Here is a 12988-nt window from a genome sequence, read left to right as displayed (position 1 = left end):
AGTATTCTTCTAAAGTTGTGTGTGCGCGTGCGCAGGTGATGTGGACCCCAGATGAGGATCGGGGCGTGGTGAGGAGGGAGGCTCCGGGTCTGCTGCAGACCTCCATGGAGAAGCTCCCTCCTTCGGACCTCCAGCAGCAGGGCATCAGCCGACTGCTGCTCCGCTACAACCAGGCCAGCGCCCGGGACATAAGGTTGGTCGCGCACACGCAATCAAATCATCACCACATGCCTCGAAGATGGATGTGATGAGAGCTAAGGGTTGTGTGCTATTGCGTGTTGGAGCATCAGGGAGTGTGTGTGTGTGTGTCTCTGTGTCAGATGTGTTAACTGTATGTGCTCTCTGCCAAGCAGGGATTTCTCGAGGAGCAACATCAGTGTGAGCCTGTACACGGTCAATGAGCCCTGGCTCTACTCTGTGCTGTGGTGTAGTGGGGTATCCTCCGTCTCCTCTGAAGCCCCACAGATCCTCAAAAAGGTGCCTTACCCCATCTGGCTAATGGTAAGACGCACACATACACACAAACACAAACACACGCCTGTACATAACAACACACCCCACACTTGCTTAACATATACATAAAAACACTCCCACACACGTAGATGGTGGTAAACATGCCCAGAGAGCCTTCCCATGCCCCTCTCTGTGGTGGCATAATGGGCACTAGCAGGGGAGCTCCCAGGCTGGGCTGAGAGTGTGGCTAGCATGGCATCTGCCAGCCCTGTCTGCTAGCAACCTCAAATGGAGAGAGACTCACACCGAGTTCCATATGACAGAGCTCATGTACATTTTGCGCCCACTCAGTTGGCATGCGTGAGAAAAAAATATTTAGTCCGACGTCCTACCTAGTCAAATAGTATCCACTGTTACATCATTTTAGAATGTTTTTTTTTTTTGTCTAGGGTTGAGTTTTGTTGTATTAGTCCATGCTCAGTTTGTTTTGTGGACATCGACATCTTGTGGTATAGACTGATTTATTGTCCGTGTCGTTCCAGAGTCCAGATGAATATTGCCTGATCTGGGTGGCAGCCGACCTCATCTCCTTCGCGGTAGTTATAGGAATATTTGTATTCCAAAAGTAAGTGAACGTTTTTAATGTTATTACTTGACAAAAAGGAATTAGTGTATTGAATGATAAAAGGCATCAGGAAGGAGGAATGTAGACAGAAGAGCACATGACTATGAAAAATGCTCTCTCGTTCTCTCTCTCCTTCCCTTTCTTATCTAGTTCTCTCTCTTTCTCTCTGTTAATTACTGGTAATTACTGCCACAGTGCCTCTAGGCACCCTTCACATACATTTCAATCAGCGTCTCAGCTAAACTCGCACACCCTTCAGCCTCACGCACAAACGCACAGCTGTGTTTTACGCCTCTGGTGCTGAATTACACAGTAACACACCTACAGTTATGTACTACAAACACATCATTAGCACATGACGTTGCACACATAGTAACATTATTCAGTGGCTTGTTTTCTCGAGAAACAACTTTTCTCCTAATAAAGGCTGTAGTTGTTGACTTTAGTTTCACGTTTGAAGATCTTTGTTCATTTGTGTGCCGCTCCAGCTTGTTCAGAGTTGCTGATAGCCTCCTTTAGTGGCTGGCAGAAGTATTGTTGTTGTGTCTACTCTACTGGGAATACATGTAATTGTTTAATGGTTATTAACAAGTCATTTCCCAGCAAATGGGTGAAACCCTGACTGGAGGGAGGGGTGACACATCAGTTGTACTCAGGTTTAGTCATTGGAGACCTGCAGAATATGCTCCCAAGGGTTGTTGACCCAATCAAATAAATTGTTTCTTAGTTTTCATTGTTTCATTCAGTTATTTTTTCAGTGCAGCTTATAAATATGAAACGATATATGGAAACAACAGAATGTAACCCTTTGAGTTCTGTCACAACTTTCTGTCCAAGCCTTCTTTATCTCTCTGGATGGATGTCGAGATCCCTGTGTGTCTAAGGCCTAATAGTGTGGGTTTGCTATGCTAAGCTAAATGCTAGCCGCTACCAGCTTCTAAACTGACCTCTTGTCTCCGCCTTCTTTTGTCCTTTTTTTTCCTCCTCCTACTTTCTTCCTCTCTGCTCTGCCTGATGTGCATGCTCCTCCTCCTCCTCTCTGCTGCATTCTGGCATCTCTCAGCTATCACATGATCAGGTAACTAGGTCACCTCTGCTGACCCTCAATGCTCTTCTCCTCCTTTCATTACCGCGCATCTCACTTTCTCTCCTACCTTAATTTCCTCTTCCGGAGCAATTCTTCGATCTCTGTCCTTTCAGCATCTCCACCAATTTCTTTCTAGCCATCTCCAGATTCTCTGTCTCTTTCTATCTCACTCTCACTCGGTCTCTCTTTCTGTCTTTCTCCTTTCAGCCACTCACTCACCTGTATCGTTGTCAACTACTCTGCTGCCACTTCTTATCCCCTCTAGAGGGGGCTAAAAACATAGCAAGCCATCTACCACCTGCATCTTGGCATACATCTTTACAGCACGCATCACAACAAGCAGTGCTTTTACCCACACAGCTAGAAGTGACTGGGCCATTACTCACTTGCTAAAGATTTACAGTTCATCTTATAAAATGAACGGCTTGCAAGTCTTTAGTAAATTAGGGAATGCTTGTTGAAGTTTATTTTGTTGGATTCGGACAAGCTTCTCGTTTGCCGTTTTCTTTAAGTGCCTGGGCACATTATCATTTGTAAATGTTGCAAATGCGTTACAGTAGAGTCATCAGGGAATCCCTTTATTGAAGCCCGGAAGCTTCCATCAACGGATGTCTGTGTAATTTGTGATGCAAAGGTTCCAATCTCTTTCAGTCTGTTCTTTATAGATTCCTGTCTCCGAAGGTATGAACTGACATGTTGTCAGATTACGAAATCAAATACAATCAATGTGAATTGCAAATATTTGTTGTCATCACACCAAAGCTGCCAGCATAATTTCAATTCTACCCTTAAATTTCTGTGTGTTAAATGTGCTCATTCATACCAATAAAACTAGAATCTCATCATTTGACGGACTCCATGTGAAAACAAAATGACCGACCTAGTATAGCTCCACATTGTCAACCCCATCCTTTGTGATCATAGGCAGCAGTAACCCTGGTTACGCCTCGCTGTACCAGCATGCCTGTTGACCTCCGGTGTGGTTTGCCTGCAGGTGGAGGATGAGTGGCATGCGCAGCTACAACCCTGAACAGATCATGCTGAGTGCTGCCGTGAGGAGGGCCAGCAGAGATGTTAACATCATGAAAGAAAAGCTCATCTTCTCTGGTAAGGTGAGACGGATGGCCCGCGTGAAGTCGTCCACTCGTGTCTGTTTCTCCTGTCCTCACGTGTTTGTTGTTGTGCGTCTTTGGTCGCAATATAATCTGACACGGCTTCCTGTCCTGTCTCTATGCTAAATAAGTTTGCTGGCTTGAGCATATCTCATGGAGATGGACGAGAGGGAACCGTTTCAGAGTATCTGGACACTGTCTTTGTATGATCCCATCCCAGCATGCATCTCTCTGAGTGTTTGTGAATGTCCTCCTCCCTTACAAGGTCGGCCGCAGTAGCAGCCTCATCCTGTGCGTACGACCACCAACTCCTCACCACCTCCTCTCCATCTGTCCATCCTCCTCCGGCGACAAGCGCTTCGCTCCATGCCTCCATCCCTCCCCTCCCCAGTCTCTGTCCGCCCCGCTGCCATCCTCCCTCCTTCCTCTGCCTTCCCTTCCGTCACCCGTCAGAACCCCTTCGTCGTGTGTGAGGGGGTCAGGGCTTGTAGACAGCCCAGTCTGGTTCTCCAGCCAGTTGTGCTGGGGGATGAAAGGTGAGTCAGACGAAGGGTATTCGCTGATCAATGATCAGTACAAAAAGCCTACAAGAAAGTGTAGGCTTCATTTAAAATCCGGAAGTTTCTATGGGCATATGTTTTGACTGAGTTGCACTGTTGTAGTACGAAGCTGTGGATGTGGTGTACTGATTTATTTACTGCCAAGACAGCATATGTGGATGGAAAGATTGTGCTCACTGAATTCCCTTTCATCTGGTGCCCCCCAGAGGTGAGCAATGGAGTGAGCAGTGCTGGGGAGTACATGGAAAACGGCTATGATGACTACTACACCAACCAAGGCATCTCTCACTGACTCAAACTCACCCAATGGGAATCTACTGACAGACACTGCTCTATTGTAGCAGGAGGGAACCGAAAACTAGGAGGGGGAGAAACCGATCTCCAAGTAACTTGATTGTAAGATAGTTTTGGTTCTCATTCAGTGCATCCAGATAGTTTTCAGTCTATTGCTCTGTGCTACTGATTCATTGAGAGACTGCTGTATCTCTGATAAAAACCTGGTCACCACCCATCCATTGCTTAGTGTGCATTCTGTAAATAAGTATTGCTTTCGCTTGTCATATGTGGGACCACAAGCACTTTCTATTGCTGAACTGATTAGCCAAAATATGTGGACTCCACTCCATCTTCTAGTTGTTTTGGAAGCCCATCAGTTTCTCATGCTTGCTACTATAAAGAAATGTCTTAATCTTATAAGCTCTACTGGTGGTTCTGATCTTTTGGTGGTTTCTCAGATCTGTCACTTTATAGTGTGCACTGCAGGCACAGTCATATGGCAAAATGTTCTTCAACTTGTTTTTTATTTCCTGAACCAATATTACAGCATGAATCTTGATGTGTAGCGTGTGCCTGCCTTGTTTTGGCACACCAGTGCAGTAAACTAACTTTATATAAAAAATAAGAACAAAAACACAAACTGTTTACAGAGGTCTTGCCTTCTCCTCAGAGTGAAATATTTACAAGCTGTAACAATTATTTTAACAGACATGGAACATTTCCTTCATGCATGTAGTAACAATATCAAGTGACCTGTGAGCTGAGCTCTTGTCAGGTTGGTAAAATGTCAACAGGATGACTTGTAAAGTTATGCTTTTTGAGTTTGTGAATGTATTTTTTTTAAGATTGTGTATAATGTATTGTGCGTATTATGACTGTGTAGACATATTACTAGAAATGTGCAGTTGGCGTGTTTGTGTGCTTACAGGTAACTGCACAAAATGGTTGTTTTTAGATGCTATGGACGATTGAGACATTTTATTTGAAACTTGATCGTGATGCATACTAGCAATAGTGTTGAAGTTATCAAAGTCAAGTAATAATCTCTGTTCTTTGATGAACAACTTTATAATTCAATTAGAAAATGTATCTTTGTGGTTTTAGAAAACAAAAAATGCATCATCTCATATCTACTGTTTTAAAGGGTAACATGATATCAATAAATAAAGTGGAGTTTCTTGACTGTGAAAGTTGCTATAAGCTGTTAAGGTAGGCTATATTATAATGGTTCCCAACAGGCAATCAAATGAATCCAAAATGTGTTCATTTACTTTTGGTATTATTGTGCCTCAGAAGTGAACATTAAAATGCTTCTGGTACCAAAGTTCCTGGTATTGAGTTTATTATGTAAAGTTTGACCTGAATCCCATAGTGACCCTGAAGGTTGTTTTTTTAGTAAATCCAGTCTGTATTTATGTGTCCTTTATTGTAATACATATTTATTTTGGATGCTGCGTGTTGTCTCGCAAATTAAATATGGGAAAATAAGTTTGTTTGAATGGGTTGATTATGATTTGATTTTGAGTTGTATTTTCTGTTCCAGCAATTTGCTCTGCATAGTAGAAAGAGATGAAAACATTCTCAGGAATGGAATTTTATTTGCCTGAAAATCAGGTAATTCAAGCATTTTCAACGTTAACATAGAAAATATGGTTATAGTACAAGATTGCTGATTTTAAATTCAGTACAAAAAAAGCTGTGGTTGAATGTTGAACAAAAACATCCAAATGTATCCCATAAATATTTTAGGATATGTAATGTAACAACAGTAGCCAGGGAATACAGTATTTATATTGTTTATTTGCTATCAAAGGATTCCAATGTAATTTTGGAATGCATTAGTGACTGTAAATTTTCACAAAAGAGTTATATCATTATTCTGTAACCACGTTATGCTCTTCAGTCAATATGTAGGATTGACCATGTTTCCTATAAAACAAATTTTTGTTTCTCAACACATTCAACTGGCACCATATGTGACCATTTGGTCCTTATGTGGCACAGAGGTACTTCAATATACTGTTAGTATTGAAGAACACTTGCTGAGAACTACTTTAGGCATGAGTGTTAAGCCAGTGTGTGAAAAAAGATGCAATATAGCAACAGACAAATTGGGTACTGTTAGTTTTTAAAGTGCAACAACAGGGATGACCCTTATTTCCTTTCAATATCTCATCAAATACAATGACAGTGACAAGAAATCAGCACACAAAATGCTAACTTCTTATAACACTAATCGAAGCTAAGTATGCAAAGCTGTTGGACTGCATATTATTAAACTTCTCAGTGGTGTGAACACAACAATGCACAACTTAACTTTAGCAGCCCTCAGGAAAAAGGCACACGCACATTGGGATGGGAATTAAATACACACTCACATTCACACCTAAAAAAATAAATAAAATGGTAATAAAATGGCATGTGTATTGGCTGGCCTCATTTGAAAAATATTGTTCCCTGAATTTAACATGATTGAAATCTTCTATAACAATCAATAAAACATGAGATGGTGTTCTCCAGTATCCAAGCTTCAAAAGGGGCTTGTCCATGACATTTCAGTACCCAATAAAGCTGGAGATTTTAACTCGGCAAACAATTAGTTGTATGGAGAAGCATGGTCAGTTGAAGCGCAGATCATCATTTTAAGTCCATCTTTCCCTGCAGCAAGCGATGCTGTCAGTTGAAGTTCGTCTTGCGCAGGTGTCTGTTGGGTATTTCTATGGCGCTGACTTGCAGGGGCCAGGAGCCCCCCATGATGCCTGCCTGGATGGCCACCCCAGTCACTACAGCCAGGTCTGGGTCCACAGACGTGTTGGGCTCCTTCCCAAAATATTCACTGATCAGCCTCCTGATCCGTGGAATCCTGGTGGAACCCCCGACCAAGACGATCTCGTCCACCTCCTCCTTCCCAAGGTGGCCCTCAGCCAGCACTGTCTCGACAGGGTCCAGAATCTTCCGGAAGAGATCGGCATTGAGCTCCTCGAACAGCTCGCGGGTGACGACGGCTTGGAAAAGCACTGGTCCTTTAGTAGAGCCTTGGGGAACCTCCAGGCTCTCGGGGGCATCCAGGTGGAGGGCTACCTGGAGCTGGACACTAGGCTGCAGGGTGAGGTTGAGTTTGGCCGCTTCCACAGTCTGTCGGAGGCGGTGGATGTCCTCTTTGAGGGTGGGGGGGAGGCCATACTGCTGGTGGACTTGTTCCATGGTGTACTGGAGGAGCCTCTGGCTGAAGTCCTGGCCTCCTAGCTTGTTGTTACCTAGAACAGATGAAGACACATTAGTGTTGCCACCCAATAAACACAAAAAGTTAAAGACAATGACGAGTAATTACTAACTACTCCCTCTCCACCTACCTGCCATGGCTCTAGTGAGGAACATGCCCCCCTGTTTGTTGAGCAGAGAAACATCTAGAGTGCCTCCTCCCAGGTCAACAACCAGCACGTTGAACACGTCCACCTTGTGCAGCCCATAGGCCATCGCTGCAGCCGTAGGCTCATTGATAACTCTGAGAATCTCCAGCCCTGTCAGTGTTAGGGAGACAAGTCACACATTGGATTCACTTAGGGGTGGATGGTATGAATTTGGCCTACGATATGGATTTGGACTATACCGTGCTAACCGCGGTAGAGCTTTCCAGAAATAAGATTTGTCAAAGCCCCATTCACGGCATAAAATTACTGTAAGGAACTTTAATGCAATATTACAATCACTCTACGCAAACATAGCAAGCAATCTTCGCCATCCTTATAACAAGTATTGCACAGATGGAGAAGAGCATCGTTTTCTGGCTTTGACGTAGAGAAAAATGCAGCATGGAATAGTGTAGCCATGCAAGCAAAGATGCCAGGTTGGTTAGAATTATTAATGTTTATTTTAGGCCAATAGAATCAAGTATTAAGCCATGTAATAATCTGTTATAGCTAGCTCACTACAAAACATTGAACTAAGTTTTCTTGTGATCCCATAAACGTCCTGTTGAAAGCTACATATGAGCTATTCAAACAAATGTACTAGAAATGTTACGAAAAACAAATATATTGCAATATATACTGTTACCGTCCGTACTTCAAATTATACCGTAATATACATTTTAGGCCATACCGCCCAGCTCTAGATTCACTGTATTATCGGCATAATGTGGGGTCCAGTCTATTACATCAGAGAGTAACCCAGTAATCATTTTCATTTTACTCTTTGCTATGTCACTGAGCAAGGTGCCTTTGTTTACATCACAAGTTATCAAACAGTTGATATACTGACCAGCTAGATTAGCAGCCCGGATAGTGTAATTTCTTTGCCTTTCGTCAAACTCTGCTGGCACAGATATGACTGCCCTCTGAATGGGCACTCCCAGATGTCGTTCTGCCATCTTCTTCATCTTCAGCAGGAGCCGAGACCCAATGAACTCCGGGGTCACCGTGAAGGTTTGGTTGGTGGAGACCAGAAACTCAGCACTACCATTGTTGTTTATCACCTGAAAAATGTGTGCACATAGTTCAGGACTAATGGTTATGGCATAAAGTGTAAAGTAAAGTGTAAGGTGTAAAGTGCCACACAACATTACATATTGTAAGCCTTAAGATCCCGTAAAGCAAATTCCATTCCATATTAATTTAGCTAGTGTTGCTGTTGTTGCAAAATTCAATACATTCTAGGGGGCGGAGATTCAGTTCCTCCAGGCGAGGGCCCCCACCCCCCCTTCCGTATCAAGCAGAGGAGACTGCTGATGTTCTCACAATTTCAAGCCTAACTTAACATACTTGTCTGGGTTTGTTTTTCATTCAAATTTGGATGGGTGTGATGAACTAAAAACTCATTTTCAATTCCACTTTACAGGATCTTTAACGAACATTACCCAATACCCAGGTAGATAACTTATTCTTTGAGGAATATGTGAATAGGCATTAGTTTGGTTACATGACAATGATCTATTCAGTAGTTGAGCAGCCATCACACACCTTGAACGGGTATCGAGCACTTTCCTGCTCAAGGAGCTCCTGTTCAAACAGCTTCCCAATGAACCTTTTGGCATCATAGATGGTGTTTTGAGGATTACTGTCAGCCAGGTCCTGGGCATCATGGCCCACTAGTACCTCAGTAGTAGTGAAGGACACAGCACTGGGTATGCTATTCCTTCCCTCTTCATCTCCAATTACTTCCACCTCCCCTGTGCCTGGGTGGAAGACCCCCACTGAACAGAAGGTAGTCCCCAGATCCAGACCAATCACCCTGGGCTTCGGGGGAGGCAGGTACTGTTGACCCAGATAGCCTGCAAGGAACAGAGCCAAAATAGTGCCCCCTGCAAAACAAAGAGATAAGGGACATTGATTTGATGAAGATAGTAATTTTGTCATGGATTAAGAGCTTGATAACAACTCACTGATTTAAATTCTGAGGCTTTCCTGCCCAAATCCTGAACCATGATGATATGGTGACATTTACAAACCGTTTAACTAAACTCATTCTAATCAGGCAATCAAATAAACTTGACATGAAGCGACTTAAGCACTGTTTTAGTGCTGGTTCCGAACTACTATCGAGGTTGTAATTGATACTGCCTGACATTACTGTACCAAGTTAGATTTGTAAACGCAAGTATTTCCGAGATTAAATGAACACTTATGTCAATGACCAACATTAGGGTAGCTTTACATCAAAAGAACATCTGGCTAACTTGGAAATGGGTACAGTAGGTAAGGCTATATTCATTAGCCTGACGGCTAGACTAGTAGTACTTCCCAAGCGGACGACATCATCATTCTTTATCTGTAGGCTACTTACCGAAAATTGACATTTCTCCTGCCATTGCCAAACACTAATTACCAAGAGAAAAAAACAGATATTTCCTCAATCAAAACCCGAGGTGACTTAAATACTTAACTATTGAAAGCTACAGCATCTGCGTTTTACCGGTTTTGATGATTTACCACGAACAACACGTCAACGTTACATTCAGTTTTAGGTGGCTGGAAAATGTAGTCCGGTAGTGACGTAATCAGGACGCGGTAAGCTTTCCGAAAAAATAATACAACTACAATAACCACAAAAAACAATCAAAGACTGACGTCTTTATAGTAATGTGTTCAAGACCAAAATGTTACACTGGGTTTTACCTTAAGCAGCCTATTGTACATTTTTTCTATTTATTTTTCAACACAGAATGGTGATTTAAAGAATGACATTGTTGATGGTGTAATTCTGCCGATATAACGTTCCAGGTACAAGATCAAATATATGACACATTTGTTAGCTTTTTCTGCTGTTTTCCCATCTTAAAATTAGACCATTGGCTACTAGATCAGACTACACTTCTGGACGTTGAGTTTTCCCTTAATGTCAGAAGTTTAGTATGTTTATGTTGTCTCCCTTATTATTAAAATTCGCCTTTGGATTTTCAGTCATAACATGCTTATTTTTTCTCTTGGTTGTGTCCTTGAGGTAGCATTTGTAGATGTACTGTAGTCTACATTAGAAGTAACTAAATTCAGCAATTTATTAAAATAGGAGTTATGTCTTGACTGAGCAACAGAAGAAGTGTTTTCAGTTACCATGTTTATACATGTGGTCATTTTCACATGCATCCGGAAAGTATTCTTTCAAGCATCCTGTTTCCACTGATCATTCTTGAAATGTCCACCCTTGGTAAATTCAGTTGATTGGACATAGGCCTAATTTAGAAATGCACACACCTGTCTATATAATGTCCCACATTTGACAGTCTATGTCAGAGCACAAACCGAGCCATGAAATTCAAGGAATTGTCTGTAGAACTTCGAGACAGGATCGTATCTGGGGAAGTGTACAGAAAAATGTTAGCTCCATTTTGAGTGTCATGGCAAAGGCTGTGAATACTTATTTTTCACTTTTAGCACATGTACGTTTTTTTATTTTAAATAGATTTGCAAATATTTCAATATAGCTTTTTTTCACATTATCATTATTGCATATTGTGTGTAGAATTTTGAGGGAAAAAATAATTTAATTAATTTTGGATTACGGCTGTAACATGACAACATTTAGAAAAAGTGAAGCGCTGTGAATACTTTCCAGATGCACTGTAGGCTACGTGTGAAAATTACGCATGCATAAACATGGTAACTGGAAACACTCATGTCTTGACTGTTGCTCAGTCAAGACATAACTTCAGTCCTATTTTAATTTATTGCTGAATTTAGTAATTTAATTCTAGTATAGACTACAATAGGCCTTCACCTACAAATGCTACCTCATGGACACAACCATGAGCAAAAATAATACTCTGAAAAGCATATTCTAACTGAAATCCAAAGGTGAATTTTAATCAAGGGAGACAACATAAACATATAAAATTAGGACATTATGGGTAAAATCAACGTCCAGAACTGCTTTACACAATGGGCTAACATCTAATACGTACTCATTTTAAAATGGGAAAACACAGAGAAAATCAAATGAATGTGTCATATCGTTTATCTTGTACATGAAAGGTTATATCGGCAGAATTACACCATCAACAATATGTCATTCTTTAAATCACCATTCTGTGTTGCAAAGCAAATGGAAAAAATAAAAAATAAGCTGAGTAAGGTAAAACCCAGTGCAATATTTTGATCTTAAACACATCACTGTCAGTTTATGATTGTTTTTTGTGGATAATGTAGTTACATTGTTCTTTTGGAAAGTTTACTGCGTCCTGATTATGTCACTACCAGACTACCATTTCCAGCAACCCAAAACTGAAATATGTCAGCGGCATTAAAGGTCCCAATGAGCACAGTGGCCTCCATCATCCTTAAATGGAAGAAGTTTGGAACCACCAGGACTCTTCCTAGAGTTGGCCACCTGGCCAAACTGAGTGATCGGGGGAGAACGGCCTTAGTCAGGGAGGTGACCAAGAATCCGATGGTCACTCTGACAGAGCTCCAGCGTTGCCGGAAGACGGAAGCCACTCCTCAGTAAAAGGCACATGAAACCCTGCCCGGAGTTTGCCAAAAGGCACCTTAAGGACTCTTAGACCATGAAAAACAAAATGCTCTGTTCTGATGTAACAAATATTGAACTCTTTGGACTGAATGCCAAGCATCATGTCTAGAGGAAACCAGGCACCGCTCATCACCTGGCTAATACCATCCCTACAGTGAAGCATGGTTGTGGCAGCAGCATCATGCTGTGGGGACATTTTCCAGCGGGAGGAACTGGGAGGCTAGTCAGGAACGAGGGGAAAGATAAATGCAGCAATGTACAGAGACATCCTTAATGAAAACCTGCTCCAGAGCGCTATGTGGACTCAGACTGCAGGAAAGGTTCATCCTCCAACAGGTCCACAGGCAAGATAACAAAGGAGTGGCTTCGGGACAACTCTGCAAATGGCCTTGAGTGGCCCAGGCACCCCAGACTTGAACCCGATTGAACATCTCTGGAGAGATCTGAGAGCTGTGCACTGACGTTCCCCATCCAACCTGATGGAGCTTGAGAGGTCCTGGAAAGAAGAATGGGAGAAACTTACCAAAAATAGGTGTGCCAATCTTGTAGCATCATATTCAAAAAGACTTGAGGCTGCTTGAGACAAAGGTGCTTCAACAAAGTATTGAGCAAAGGCTGTGAATACTTACGTAAAGCAAAATCTATAAAAAAAAAATGTAAACAACCTTTTTCACTTTGTCATTATGGGTTATTGTTTGTAGAATTTTGACAGAAAAAAAATGATTTTAAGGCTCTAACATAACAACAGGTGGAAAAAGTGAAGCTCTGTGAATACTTTCCTGATGCAGTGAATGAGTACTACTAAGTTCTTCTTTATTACACATCTGTACATTGTATTTCCATTCTTGTCAAATACAAGTACAAGGATGCTCATTAACATCCACTTAAAGGAAAACAGGTTCTCATAATTTTG

General features: G+C 41.9%; 2 protein-coding genes across 3 annotated transcripts in view; one reads left to right on the top strand and one right to left on the bottom strand.

Moving 5' to 3' along the window:
* Nucleotides 1-4782, top strand: part of gdpd5b (glycerophosphodiester phosphodiesterase domain containing 5b) — a 42210-nt gene extending 37428 nt beyond the window's left edge. Inside the window, exons 12-17 of one of the 2 annotated variants that reach the window (XR_006957158.1) lie at nucleotides 36-193; nucleotides 354-501; nucleotides 996-1078; nucleotides 3160-3272; nucleotides 3543-3813; nucleotides 4044-4135. Coding sequence is in view for 1 of the 2 variants with exons in the window: in XM_047035370.1 (XP_046891326.1) it covers nucleotides 36-193; nucleotides 354-501; nucleotides 996-1078; nucleotides 3160-3272; nucleotides 4044-4129 (588 nt within the window). In the remaining variant the exon portion in view is untranslated. Of the gene's footprint in view, nucleotides 1-35; nucleotides 194-353; nucleotides 502-995; nucleotides 1079-3159; nucleotides 3273-3542; nucleotides 3814-4043 lie in introns of both variants that reach the window. The other variant, XM_047035370.1, reaches the window with a different exon arrangement.
* A 915-nt stretch (nucleotides 4783-5697) lies between these two features.
* On the bottom strand, nucleotides 5698-10074 carry hspa13 (heat shock protein 70 family, member 13). The gene is made up of 5 exons (XM_047035371.1): nucleotides 9895-10074; nucleotides 9072-9412; nucleotides 8374-8587; nucleotides 7467-7634; nucleotides 5698-7370 (listed from the first exon to the last, which is right to left on the bottom strand). The coding sequence occupies exons 1-5, from the start codon at nucleotides 9917-9919 to the stop codon at nucleotides 6790-6792; spliced, it is 1329 nt and encodes a 442-aa protein (XP_046891327.1). The 5' UTR covers nucleotides 9920-10074; the 3' UTR covers nucleotides 5698-6789.
* Between the last annotated feature and the right edge of the window lie 2914 nt (nucleotides 10075-12988).

Source organism: Hypomesus transpacificus, chromosome 15 (genome assembly GCF_021917145.1).
Source record: "Hypomesus transpacificus isolate Combined female chromosome 15, fHypTra1, whole genome shotgun sequence".
Classification (NCBI taxonomy): Eukaryota; Metazoa; Chordata; class Actinopteri; order Osmeriformes; family Osmeridae; genus Hypomesus; species Hypomesus transpacificus.
Note: the sequence above shows the minus strand (reverse complement) of the source record. Positions and strands in the feature narration are given on the sequence as shown.

What these genes read in the sequence shown, in the direction of transcription:
- hspa13 (XM_047035371.1), bottom strand. Translation starts at nt 9,919, where the DNA reads ATGGCAGGAGAAATGTCAATTTTCG. An exon ending in CCGGGCTGCTAATCTAGCTG is followed by an intron (nt 7,635 to 8,373) that starts GTCAGTATATCA and finishes TAACACTGACAG; the next exon opens with GGCTGGAGATTCTCAGAGTT. An exon ending in CCTCACTAGAGCCATGGCAG is followed by an intron (nt 7,371 to 7,466) that starts GTAGGTGGAGAG and finishes CATCTGTTCTAG; the next exon opens with GTAACAACAAGCTAGGAGGC.